The 11,894-nt window shown below is 39.9% G+C and overlaps 1 protein-coding gene across 1 annotated transcript in view; it reads left to right on the top strand.

Annotated features, from left to right (window-relative positions):
- The window catches only part of CPS1 (carbamoyl-phosphate synthase 1), a 136,044-nt gene that overhangs the window by 14,507 nt on the left and 109,643 nt on the right, over window positions 1-11,894 (top strand). Inside the window, exons 2-3 of the mRNA XM_045296804.1 lie at window positions 7,086-7,195; window positions 11,551-11,695. Coding sequence (XP_045152739.1) covers window positions 7,086-7,195; window positions 11,551-11,695 — 255 coding nt within the window. The remainder of the gene's footprint in view (window positions 1-7,085; window positions 7,196-11,550; window positions 11,696-11,894) is intronic.

Raw genomic sequence — 11,894 nt, forward strand, 5'->3', positions numbered from 1 at the left:
ACCAACTGACCAAATGACCAACCCACCCACCAACCAACCAACCCACCAACCGACCAAATGACCAACTGACCAACCAACCAAACAGTACTTGCTAGGTACCTATTACTGATAGCATTTTAGGATGATAAATAATCATAATTTCTTCCCAACCTCTAATTTAGAATCATTTGAGAAATGTGACATAGAAATCAAGTGTATAGAGACTTAAAAATCAGTTTTATTGCTGTCTAGAGAAGAGAGCCAAGGCCTGTAATCCTGCAGGCTTCTTATATCATCCTCAGTGCCTTTCTGATCAAACATAAGCAGTCGTGATTGCAATGCTCCTACCTTGACGAACAATTTAGAACAGATATCTCAGAAAATAGAGTCAAGAAGAGCGGATACAATTTTGATTAATTCCACTTTCTAATGCGACTAGTCACTTACGTCACAATTTCCTTTTGAACTTGGAGCTAAATGTTCTTCCCATGTCCCTGAAAGTCAATTTCATGGTGTAGGTGGGAATTCGGGAAGATGCAAAAATGGTTTCTCCCATTACCCACTGTGGGCCAGACTCTGCTGTGTACGGCAATACCGTACCAGAAAGAGCAGACAAGATCTCTGCCCTACCTGTTGGCTGTTGTCACTTATAATCTGATTGGAGAAATTACTTATGTGCTCAGATAAAGGGCAATAAAATAGTAAACAAATAAAAATTAATAAAAACAAATAAAACAGAATAAACATCATGTTTGGTAAAGTGGAAGGGTAGCATACAAGAGGCAGGCCCTCAATACAGGAGGGATTGACAGTGTGTGGTCAATGGGCTCAGACATAAGACAACTGTGAGGTGGCACCAGCCAGCAGGACTTTGGTCTGTTATAGGTGGGTCGCTGTGTGTCAGAGCTGACTGGATGGTACCTAACAACAAGGTGTAGGTGGCCTTAACTTTGAAAAGAGAAACCATTCATTGCTTACTTGTCAATGTATAAAGAGAATCAAGCGTGAGTTTCTAACAAGAGGTAGGATTTGGACAGGAGGGCAAGAGAGGGCAAGAATGAAAAGTTGAGCACATCTGGGACCTTGTATCAAGTGGCTCCGCAACATGAAGTCTCAAAAACAGCTGCTTTGCACCTGTAATACATGACAATTAGATAAGTGTCCAAAACAAAAATTATTCAAATAAGCAAACAGATTAAGTGAAATTTATACTTCACGCAGCAGAAGCTAGGAGCCCTCGCTGTGCAGTGGTTATGCGTTGGGCTGCGATTCGAAAAGTCAGCAATTCAAAACCAGCATTTGCTCCCTGGGAGAAAGATGGGGCTTTCTACACCCATGAAACGTTACACTCTCAGGAACTCATTTCTACCTTGTCCTAAAGTGAGCCTCGACTGGCTGGCATTGAGTCTTTTGAGTTATACTATGCCTAATGAAAAGGCAACTCGTGGCAGGTACTTACTGATTTTTAAGTTCATTACTGGAGAAACCTCAAAACAGAATATATAATAACGATGGGCTAGGCGCTGGTCTGTTAATCTCAGTCAGCAGTCTACACCCACCAGTCACTCCACCGGAGAAAGCGGAGGTCGCATGCTCCAGTAAACAGTTACAAGACTTGGCATCTCGCACGGGTAGTTCTATGCTGCCTGGTCCAGCATCTATGAATTCAAACAGACACCATGGCAGTGGTTTTTGGAGAATTCTTAAAACGATCTCTCTACTGGCTGGATAGGAAGTCTCACTGTGCTGATTCTGAAATGCTTTGTCTATATTGGTTGCAATGTAGATTAGGGTTCAAAGCAAGTGCGAGAAATAGTTATTTAGGCATCATTCATGTAGAGTTAGTTTTCAAATGGAAAATAATTTTGCCTTTTAAGACCTGGGATCCGAGCATTTGCCGACCTTGATGTTTTTACCTTTGTGAAATGACGTTGCTGCTGCCCTTCATTGCAAAGCCCCTCCCACCTGACCTTGAGTAGGCTATCCATGTTTGAGACTGTAAATAACATGAAGGGAAAGGCATTGATTTACAACATTTGTTGAAATAAAATGAGTTTAAATTCCTCTTAGCTGTTCATCTTAAAACAGCACCGATATCATCCAGAATTTCTTTGCTATATTTCAACATTTTACTTTTAATGTGGTTGAATCAGTATGCATAAACAGTGACAATAACAACAAGGAAAATCTAAATAGCCCCTTTCCTTTCAGGCCTTCACATGCAAATATAAATTAGATACTGAATTGAAAGCAAAAGCACTTTTGTTAACGATCATATCCAGATTGGAAGAATATTCTTATAATTTCTTAGGCATTTAATTAATGATGGAGAATTACATTATAATGAAAATGATTTGTCAATTAAAATTAAACCATCAAGTGGATCTTATCACATATGGAATTTAATTTCTGTGAAGGTTTTAGCCAAAAAAGCTATTGAGATATTCATAAAAGAGCCAGAGAACAAAAAGTAAAATGAAGAGCTAGTAGTACAAGAAGTGACTTTTCATTCCAGGCCAAGAAGAACAGCAGGATTTAGTGACAGGCACGTGCAACTTGGAAGGAGAGCAGATGTTCTCCATGTCTAGTGAGAACAAAGTAGACCTCCTTCTCAGTTTCACCAAGGAGGAACCAGAGTTAGACTCCCCGTCTAAGTGATAGCTTCCCGGTTTCTTAGTAATGACTAACGGCAGCAGAAGGGTTGGACTCACATTGCAAATCCAGCAAGGTGAATGGAACAGTGTTTATTTGCATCATTTTGGTGGTGCAGAAATGAGGCGTTCCTAGAGCAGTGTTATGTGTCTAATGTAATTTATGATCTTCTGCAATTCTACTTTGTCTTTTTTGTTTAATTCACAGTAGCAAAAATTTGCCAGCATAATATGGGAAATGTAAAATGATCATTGTACAAGATTCACTTATGGAAGTTAATTTAAAACTAAACAGACTACAATATTTTATTCCCAGACCTCCGTATTCCAGAATGCATGAAATGAGAACATTATATTCGGTTTATGGTAAAAAGCATAAAGGCGAACTATTGATCTAAATGATGAGTTGGTTATGAATAACTGGACAGCTGTTTAATTCTGCACAGCTGCATTGGACACTTGTGTGCAGCATATTCAATATTCGATATGAATATCCCACTGAGCCTTTTCTTCTTTAACCCACTTTCCTCAGTACCTCTTTCAACATAGTATCTTCAGATTCAAGGCCTCATTTAAGATATTCTGGGATAAGAGAATGATAATTTATAATTTATCAGTGGTTCACAAGGGTGGGTGTGTGTGGGGAGAGAGGTAAAAAGAGGAGCTGATACCAAGGGCTCAAGAAGAAAGAAAATGTTTTGAAAATGATGATGGCAACATATGGACAAATATGCTTGATACAGTTGATGTAGGGATTGTTATGAGATCTATAAAGAGCCCTCAATGAATGATTTCTTAATAAAAAAAGATATGGGAAGGCACTGTTAGCTAAGCCTAATGAAAAGGCAGTGCACAACAGGTATTTACTAATTTTTAAGTTCGTTACTGTTTTGAGAAATCTCAAAACAGAATATATAATAATGATTTAAGACATTTATAAGTTATTTCCTTTAGATTGACAATACATTTACATATTCGTCACAAAAATTGCATAATTTTTATTACCCTGTGCACTGTTCTAGACAACACTTCAGTTAATAAAATGATCTGATCTTCTACACATGTGAAGTTTCCTAAATCATACCTTATTATTATAATCTAATTTGTACACAATGAGCACTTTTTTCTGGTAGTATCGAGGCTGCTAAAATATCTGGCGACAAAAACAAGGTGATTTCTTTTGGACTGGTTGGAAGGAAATAACATCCAGGGAACCGTCAACTAGAAAAGGGGATTCCAAATAACAGCCTTTTGTTCAGAGTTCCTCCATCAATTCATAGATAAGTCAATTGGCACTCGTCATTTTAAACCCATTGGAGGCGAGTGCAGTTAAGAAGACTATAAAAGGTAGTCTAGGAAATAAACAGAAGTCTTGTAACCGTATAATATGCAGTAAGAAAGAGGATTGGGAGATCTATGAAAGCTGCCAAGAAGAACAAAAAATATAATTAAAAGAGCAAAAAGACATATTGAACACAATCACAGGGACTATTTCAGGCAACAGTAAATGTCTCTTCAAATATATCTTTTGAAGTTGGAAAGTAAAGTACAAAACTGTTCCATTGAGATCAGAAGAAAACTACTGGGTAGATTTCAGTTAGGAGCAGGCTGACCACAGTTACGTTGCTCATGTGAATGTTTACGTCTCTTTAAAATAATCAGATGGTATCTGACCCAGAGATCAGATAGTTTGAAATTCTTAAAATGAGAAGAGGATAGAGAAAAATAAAAACAAAGGTAGCATTTCAGGGCGATGTGGTTTAAAGTAGGGCAGACACACAGGCGTCTAGAAAACAAGTAGAGTTCGCAGTTCACGTCCAAACATGGCCAAATCTGTACCGTTATTGTAAGTTCCACCCGAGATGCATAGTATTTCAGATGTTTCCTTTCTTCCTTACAACTTGTGCAGGCAAGTAGGTTTTGCGTGACTTCCTTAGAAAGTATCACTTGGAGTGAAAATATTTTTGACATTGACTCTTTATTACTTGGATCAAATCTTTTCAACTCGTGAGACCTGTCAGACTTACGTGGGGTATTGTACCATCAAACACACACCTGCTGAGAACTGTCACCCTAGATCCTTGAGTAGTTCTTGATAGGTTGGAGAATGCGCTCAATAGTATAACACTTATTTCTTAAAGCCATCAACCCCTGTGTTGAATTATTCATACAGACGACAATTGACACACTCAACTAGAGAGCAGGCTAAGAATATCACGTTGTTAGGAGTGACATGCAATGACCAGTCGAGTTCCCGACGCTGATGTCAGATCTCGTGTGTCAGGTTGGTCTCAATCAGCAAATTTTCATTTGCACTCACACTCAGTTGATTACTTATTGTTCGGAGTACATCCAGAAGGTTGTTTTGAGTTTAATGGCTAGAAGACAAACACTACTTTCTTCGAAAAGAAACCTCAAGCTGGGGATCTCAAATACTGGCTGGAGGGCTTGGATCAAACAAGATCATTTTGGTTTTGTTTTCTAGAGATCTTTTATAGAAGCTAGAGAATATCATTAAAATAAAGCTCGAAGAGGCATTTCTATAGGTTAAGGAGGGATATCCAATTGCTTTTCTTATGACCTCCTTTCCCCAAACATATTCTAATTAAGAGAATCGCCCAATGATCATACATACTTCATTTATTTCAACTATCTCTATCCACTCCTCACCTCAGATTATTTTGATGCAAATCTAAGATATTATATTATTTTATGAAGTGTCCTAGTGTTTATCTTTAAGAAAATAAAGGATTCTTTATAGTTTTTTAAAAATTCCCATTCATTTCAGTCTGATATGTTACAATTTGTTTTTATATCGGTTCCCTCCCCATCTTCTGTGTGTGGCCCAGTCCATTCCAACTCACAGCAACCCGATCTTGCAGAGTTCAACTGCACTGGCGGTTTCCTAGACTGCAATCATTGTCGTTTTGTAATCTTCATAAGGTAGCTATGAGTTGCAATCAGTTTGACACCAGCCAGTTTAATCTTTCTTGGAAGGAGCGCTTGTGATTCATAGTTAAGCACACAACTGCTAGCCAAGAGGCTTAGGGTTCGAACCCACCAGTGGTTCTATTGGAGAACAGACCAGGAGATCTACTCCTGCAAAAACCACAGCCTAGGAAATTCCATGAGTCAGTTCTCTGTTTTGGTAGACCACTATACCTTGGCATCTATTTGTTAACAAACAGCAACATCGATCTTTACAGGAACAGATTAGTATGCCTTGTTTCCCTTGGCACCTCTAGTGGGTTGGAACTACCGACCTTTTAGTTAGCAGTGAGCATCTAATCATTGCATTTGTTGGGCTGCTTTCTCAATTCCTACGTACAATCGTTCCCTTGTGATTAATTTGTTGAAGCAGCTCCGCTTGCACTGTTAAGTAAGCACTGGGCTGCTAACAAAAGACTGGTGGTTCAAATCTACCAGCAACTCCTTGGGAGAAAAATGAGGTTATGTGCTCCCGTAAACCCTGTAGAGTCTCTGAGAGTCAGATACACCTGGGTGGCAGTGGGTTTGGCTTTGGCTTACTTTGCTGAAAAAGCTAAATAGTTTTCCCCAAAGCACTTCCTAAAGTTTCTAGATTCTTGCCCACCCCCAAAGTTTAATATATTTCTCTGACTACTGGATCTTATGAAAAGTGAGTTCCATCTACATTGTTTTCAAAATAGAATTCAGAGTGTTTATGGTGTAAGGATGATGCCTGTTTCTTGGATAAAGTTCACCAGTCATCTCTCTCTTCTTAGCCAATACTTTTATAGAACCTGGTTTAAAAAGATTAATATGGTGGAGTAATCAAACTCAGGCAGTCTATAGTCTTAGAACAGGAAGCAAGTATAGGTATAATTCATTCTGTAATAATGAGTATAATATGACGCACTTTTAGAGTGTTACTCAGTGCAAGCTTTTGTATCAGTAATTTTACAGTAATAAAGTTCCGACTTCTTCATGCACATAAAGCTGTGGTGCAGAGGGCAGTCTGCGGGACAGCGCCATCAAGCACAGTAGCTCTCTGGAACTCAAGCTGATAGGACATCTTGGAGATCGCTTTTAGTTCTGAGCCTCAGGGTGATGATGAGATGAATAGCACAATTCACAATGTGTTTGCAAACTTGAGAACTTCCCTTAAAGCTATAGTTGAACAATGCTGAGCAGTTATCAAGAGGCAATGATAGACAAATAACATGTCAGCTAAATCGAATTCTTCTGGGCTTCTCAATAACTCTGCAAATAATTAAATTAGATGATGTAGCAGCGTGCTTCCCTTCCATTCGCAAACCACATCAAACACTCACCTGGAGAGAAGTAACAAGTAAGAAGAGAGAAACTCCACACCTGGCAAGTACTCTTTTAGGAAATACACGGACATGCTGCAAGGCAGTGCCTTTGCATTCGTTTCCCTGGTTATCGTGCTTTGTATTTCAGATGCTGATCCGATTTGCGAACTTGTTTTTTTAGGCACAGACCGCACACATCGTCCTGGAAGATGGAACGAAGATGAAGGGCTACTCCTTCGGACATCCGTCCTCGGTGGCTGGTGAAGTCGTGTTTAATACCGGCCTGGGAGGGTGAGTAGTGGCCCTGTGACAAGATGTTATCTTTCTTCTGTGTAAACAAATAACTGGATCCTCTTACTCAAAGTGGCAACTTGAAATCACCCCACAATTATAAGACCAAATATTGGCCTGGCATTGCCTGGTGCCATGTGTGAAGGGAACACACACATTCCCTGATGCTGGGATGAGGGAGAACAAGGCCACTCTGGTGGTCTAGTAAGAAAAGAACAGCATTAATTCTAGCAGCGTGCCCTGAGAGGACACAGTTTATGTGGGTTTGCCAACTGGCTTCTCAATCAGAGATATGGATCCGATTAGGGTGACAATTTGGGTGGGGAAGGATAGTTAGCATTTCTGAGTGGTATTCCATTATTAAAGCAAATTGAGTCAACATCAAATATTGAATTTGAAATATTAAAAAGAGAGAAGATGTCTCTTGTTAGCTGTGGTTTAGTAGATTAATTCATGTGGCTTTTCCTCCTTTGATTGTTGTAACCCTCCCCAAATGACTGGGTGGAACCAGGAAGACTAGGTGTATTTCCTCTTTTCTGGATGAGTCTCAGAGAAGGTAGGGACAATGCTGATAGGAGGATGTGATTCAGTCATGAGTATTGATGCTCACAATTGTTACTTGTGAGCATCAATACTTTGAAGTCTAATGGAGATAATGATCAATTTTGTCATCCGACTGGGTAGAAAATAGTGATCTCAGAAGCAGGAAGGGTGTGGGGAGAGAATCTCATTACCATTGAAGTAGTAAGAGCCAGTAGGGAAGCACACCTTTGGGCCCTGAGATCCCTGTGCAGTGAACCTCCAGAAAGAACAAAGAAGGGGCAGAGTGGGAGCAGCAGAACCTTGCACAAGGCCAAGTAGTAGACCATTGGGCCCCAGAGTGAATCAATCTTTTCTGTGAGAGGGGTGCTTATAGATTGGGGTGCCTTCAGTACTTGATTAGGGCAGTGGGTTTACTGATGCATGGAGCTAGAGCTGAGCGCTTTTAGATGGAGGCTTTTGGCTGAGCGGAGTGCACTTGGCCATTGCTCTGCAGCACTAAAAGATGCCTGTAACACTGCCTGAGCAGGGCAGAGACCAAGAAGTGGTGAGGCTAAGAGTCCAGGGACCAGAAAGAAGTGATGTTGAAGGCCTAACTGAGAAGAAGCTGTCTGTAGTGGAAGAACTGTAAGCTTCTCCTGAATGGAGAGCTGTTAACTTCCCCAATTCACTCCCTAAACTTAAATATGGCCTGTAAGTTCTAGGTGGCTATGCAATGAATTACTGAACCCATGATGCAGTGTGCCATGGACAGGATAGTTGGCTTCAGAACAGGTGAAGATGTTTGGGGTGGAGGCAGGTCTGGCCCCACACTCGGAGGAACAGGCCCGGGGCCGATGCTGGTGATGCTGCTCCTCCCCGCTTGCAAAGTCCGAGGACGTCAGACACGGCTCCTGTGCCCCCCACTTTCTTTTTTACAGTCTATTACATAATTTTGCATTCTGCTAAGAAAGGATCAACAGCAGATACATGTGTTGTCTTAAAACAATCAATGGGAGAGCAGCTATATAGATTCCATGTATATTTAATTTTTTTAATTAATTGGGAGGTAGTACCTATATCATATCATTCCAGAGTTCAAGCACACGAAGCATTATGGTACAATTGCTGCCACAATCAGTTTCCAAACATTCTTTTCCTTCCCGGACTCCTTGACATCGTCTCCCTTTCAGCCCCTCAAACCCCACCGCCACGACCCTTTCTCCATCCCCGGGATCCCTTATTCCACTTGCTGTCCTCATAGGCTCATCCATCCCGGGTTTCCTCGACTGAAACCCAGAAACCTATAAAACACAACGTCACGAGCGTGACCTCCAAAAACATAACGCCTCTGAGATACACCCTAAAATGAACAAACAAAAGCAAAACAAAGACACAGATAATGTTGAAAACCTGATCGAGTCCAGCATGCATCAGAGGGTGGTAGATCCAATATTTTTAGGATTCATCAGTTATGACCCAGGTTAGTATTTAGACTGTAGTACATGTAAAACAACCAACGCAAGAAATTGGGCATTGCTCATCCAACAAAGGCTTGCTCATCTAGAAGCCTGGCAGCTGAGATTTTGATCTCGGATTTAATGATGAGTCATTATGTGACATTAAGAAAGTCACTATATCTCTCTGAGTCCTACTTTCTCCCTGTAAAAAATGAGGTTGGTAGATTACATAGCAATTTACATTTGGGCATTCAAATATCAAGCATTACAAATAAATAGGTTAAGTGTTTGAAAAGCTTTCTAGAATCTATTTGATATGTTTTTTAGGAAACCTTTGAAGAAGAAGAGGTGATGGGTTAACCGATATGGGGATATTGGCTGACCAAATTTTCATTGTATTATTAATGTATACCCTTCTGTAAACTTGTGGCTCTCTGTGTGAAGTAAAGCACATTAGATGGTTCTTTAAATAGGTCCACGGGTGAGAACATTGTATTACAGTGTCTGAAACCTGTTTGCAAAGTTTTGCTTCACCAGGCAATTATTTAGCTTTTCGACAGCACTAATTACCAGCTGTGTTAATATACCTGCCAACAAACAACTCTTTAATATAGATCAGAATGATGGAGGGCATGAGAGTTTTCTTTCTTGTGATAGATTACGGGTAATAAATCTTGTCACATCACAAAAGTCAAACAAGACCTGATGGATTAATTTACCCCCAACGTCGCGGGTCTCCAGGAGAAGTTGCATTTATTCATTTAGTGGAGAGAGTATTATAAGCACATGTTTAAAGGGAACGACCAGCTTTCTTAGGTAGAAAAAGAAGAAAGGGAAATCAAATTAAATTAGAGATTTTTTTTTAATGTAAGACCGGAGATGCAGTCTCTGTTTCTCATGGAGGAATGCTTTCCTTCACTGAGTGACTCACTCGGTATGATGGTTGATGAATAAGGGAGTTACTTGGGTTTTCTTCTTCAAGAAATACATTTGTCTTTTGTGGAAGACTTAGCTTAAAAGAAGTCAGTTCCTGACAGAGGCAGCATCTGAGAAATTGGCTGCTGGAAGTTGTGCCTAAATCCTCTGGCACTTTCATCACCGTAGGGAACGCTGAGCTGAAAGACTTCAGGATGCTACTGGCGAAGGGAGGTCTGGTAGGAGCGACTCTGGAGCGTGTGGAAGAATTTATGCTGACAACTGCCTGAGCTGAACTTTACTGGCTTCAAGGTTGTCCATTCTGTCCCCCTCAGCTGCTAAATTTGCTTTCAGTAGGAATCCACGGGGAAGATGTCCCTTAACTCATTCTGCAGAAAGGGAAAATGGAAGGGGCTGGAGGATGGAATTGAAATGCATTCCAGAGCATGGGATGAATGTACATAGCTAGCCCTTGGTATTTATGGAAATATTACTTCTTAACTTTTAAATATACATATTTCAAACCTTTAAAATATCGCCCTCCTATATGGCTGGTGTAGTGGAAACGCGTGGGTAACTGAGGAGAGAGACTGGGCTCTCTCCTCCTGTAAACGCTAGAGTTTTGGAAACCCAAGGGGGGTTGCGATGCGTCAGCGCTGACTTGATGGCAGGGGGTTTGGCAGTTGGGTGTTGCCTATGAGGGACACACGACTACTTTAAAAGAATTAGTTGGAATCTTTTAACCTAGAAAATCAGAAATGCTTCAGGTGCTTCTGTGAGGCATTTTTTGGGTGTGTTGATAAAAGCTCCCAATCTTTATAGATTACTTTCTAAACATAAAAGATTTGGAAAAACCAACTTCACTGAAGTACATTTAAAAAAAAATGAATTCTTTCTTTTTAAATAGTTGGTATATTTCAATTTGTATATACACCTATATAACTACCACCCTCACAATCAAGATATGTATACTTCAGTGTCCTATAAGATTAAAAAAAAAACACCTCTTAAAATTTTTAAGTTTATATATATTTTAAATCATTTTCTTGGGGAACATTTAATATTTGGGTGAACGGGAGAGCCCTCAACTACAAATATTTCTCCGCACTCACAAATGTCTAGTGGACTACAGGAATGAAGGTTTCTGGAAATTTTACATGGAGAAACTGTGAGGATGTTTTTAAAAGAAATTTTAAAAAATTCAAAGGAGTGAAAATTGCAAGGGATTATTCTATAATAATTGTGAGTTGACTTTTCTCTCTCCCATCATGGGGCAAAGACCCATTCTTCTATCACTAAATCTCCCTAAAAATACTAGCATGTAGAGATGAGCTTACAGGACTGTAACTCTATGCTTTCTAATTTTCAAGAGTCAAACAATTCAAAGCATTTATGTAGATTGTAGTTTTATATTTGCATACATTTAATATATCTATATATATATTTAATGTCTCTACCCAGGTACCCTGAAGCTATCACTGACCCTGCCTACAAAGGACAGATTCTCACAATGGTCAACCCTATTATTGGGAATGGGGGAGCCCCAGACACTGCTGCACTGGATGAACTGGGATTGAGGAAATACATGGAGTCCGATGGTATTAAGGTAGGAAAACAGAAGACCATTTGGGGGAGTGGAGTTGGTTTCTTTTAAAGAAACGGTTCCCTCGATATTGCAGTACAAGCCATTACATTCATTTTTCTGAATCTTATTCCTAGTCTATGAGAGTAATCTTTGACTTGACTGCGTTTTGCGAGTCAGTTCTCTGGACACGTCATATTTGTTTCAAAATTATTGGATAAAA

This window comes from Echinops telfairi, unplaced genomic scaffold (genome assembly GCF_000313985.2).
Source record: "Echinops telfairi isolate 266 unplaced genomic scaffold, ASM31398v2 ScPeMD7_3;HRSCAF=10, whole genome shotgun sequence".
Lineage (NCBI taxonomy): Eukaryota > Metazoa > Chordata > Mammalia > Afrosoricida > Tenrecidae > Echinops > Echinops telfairi.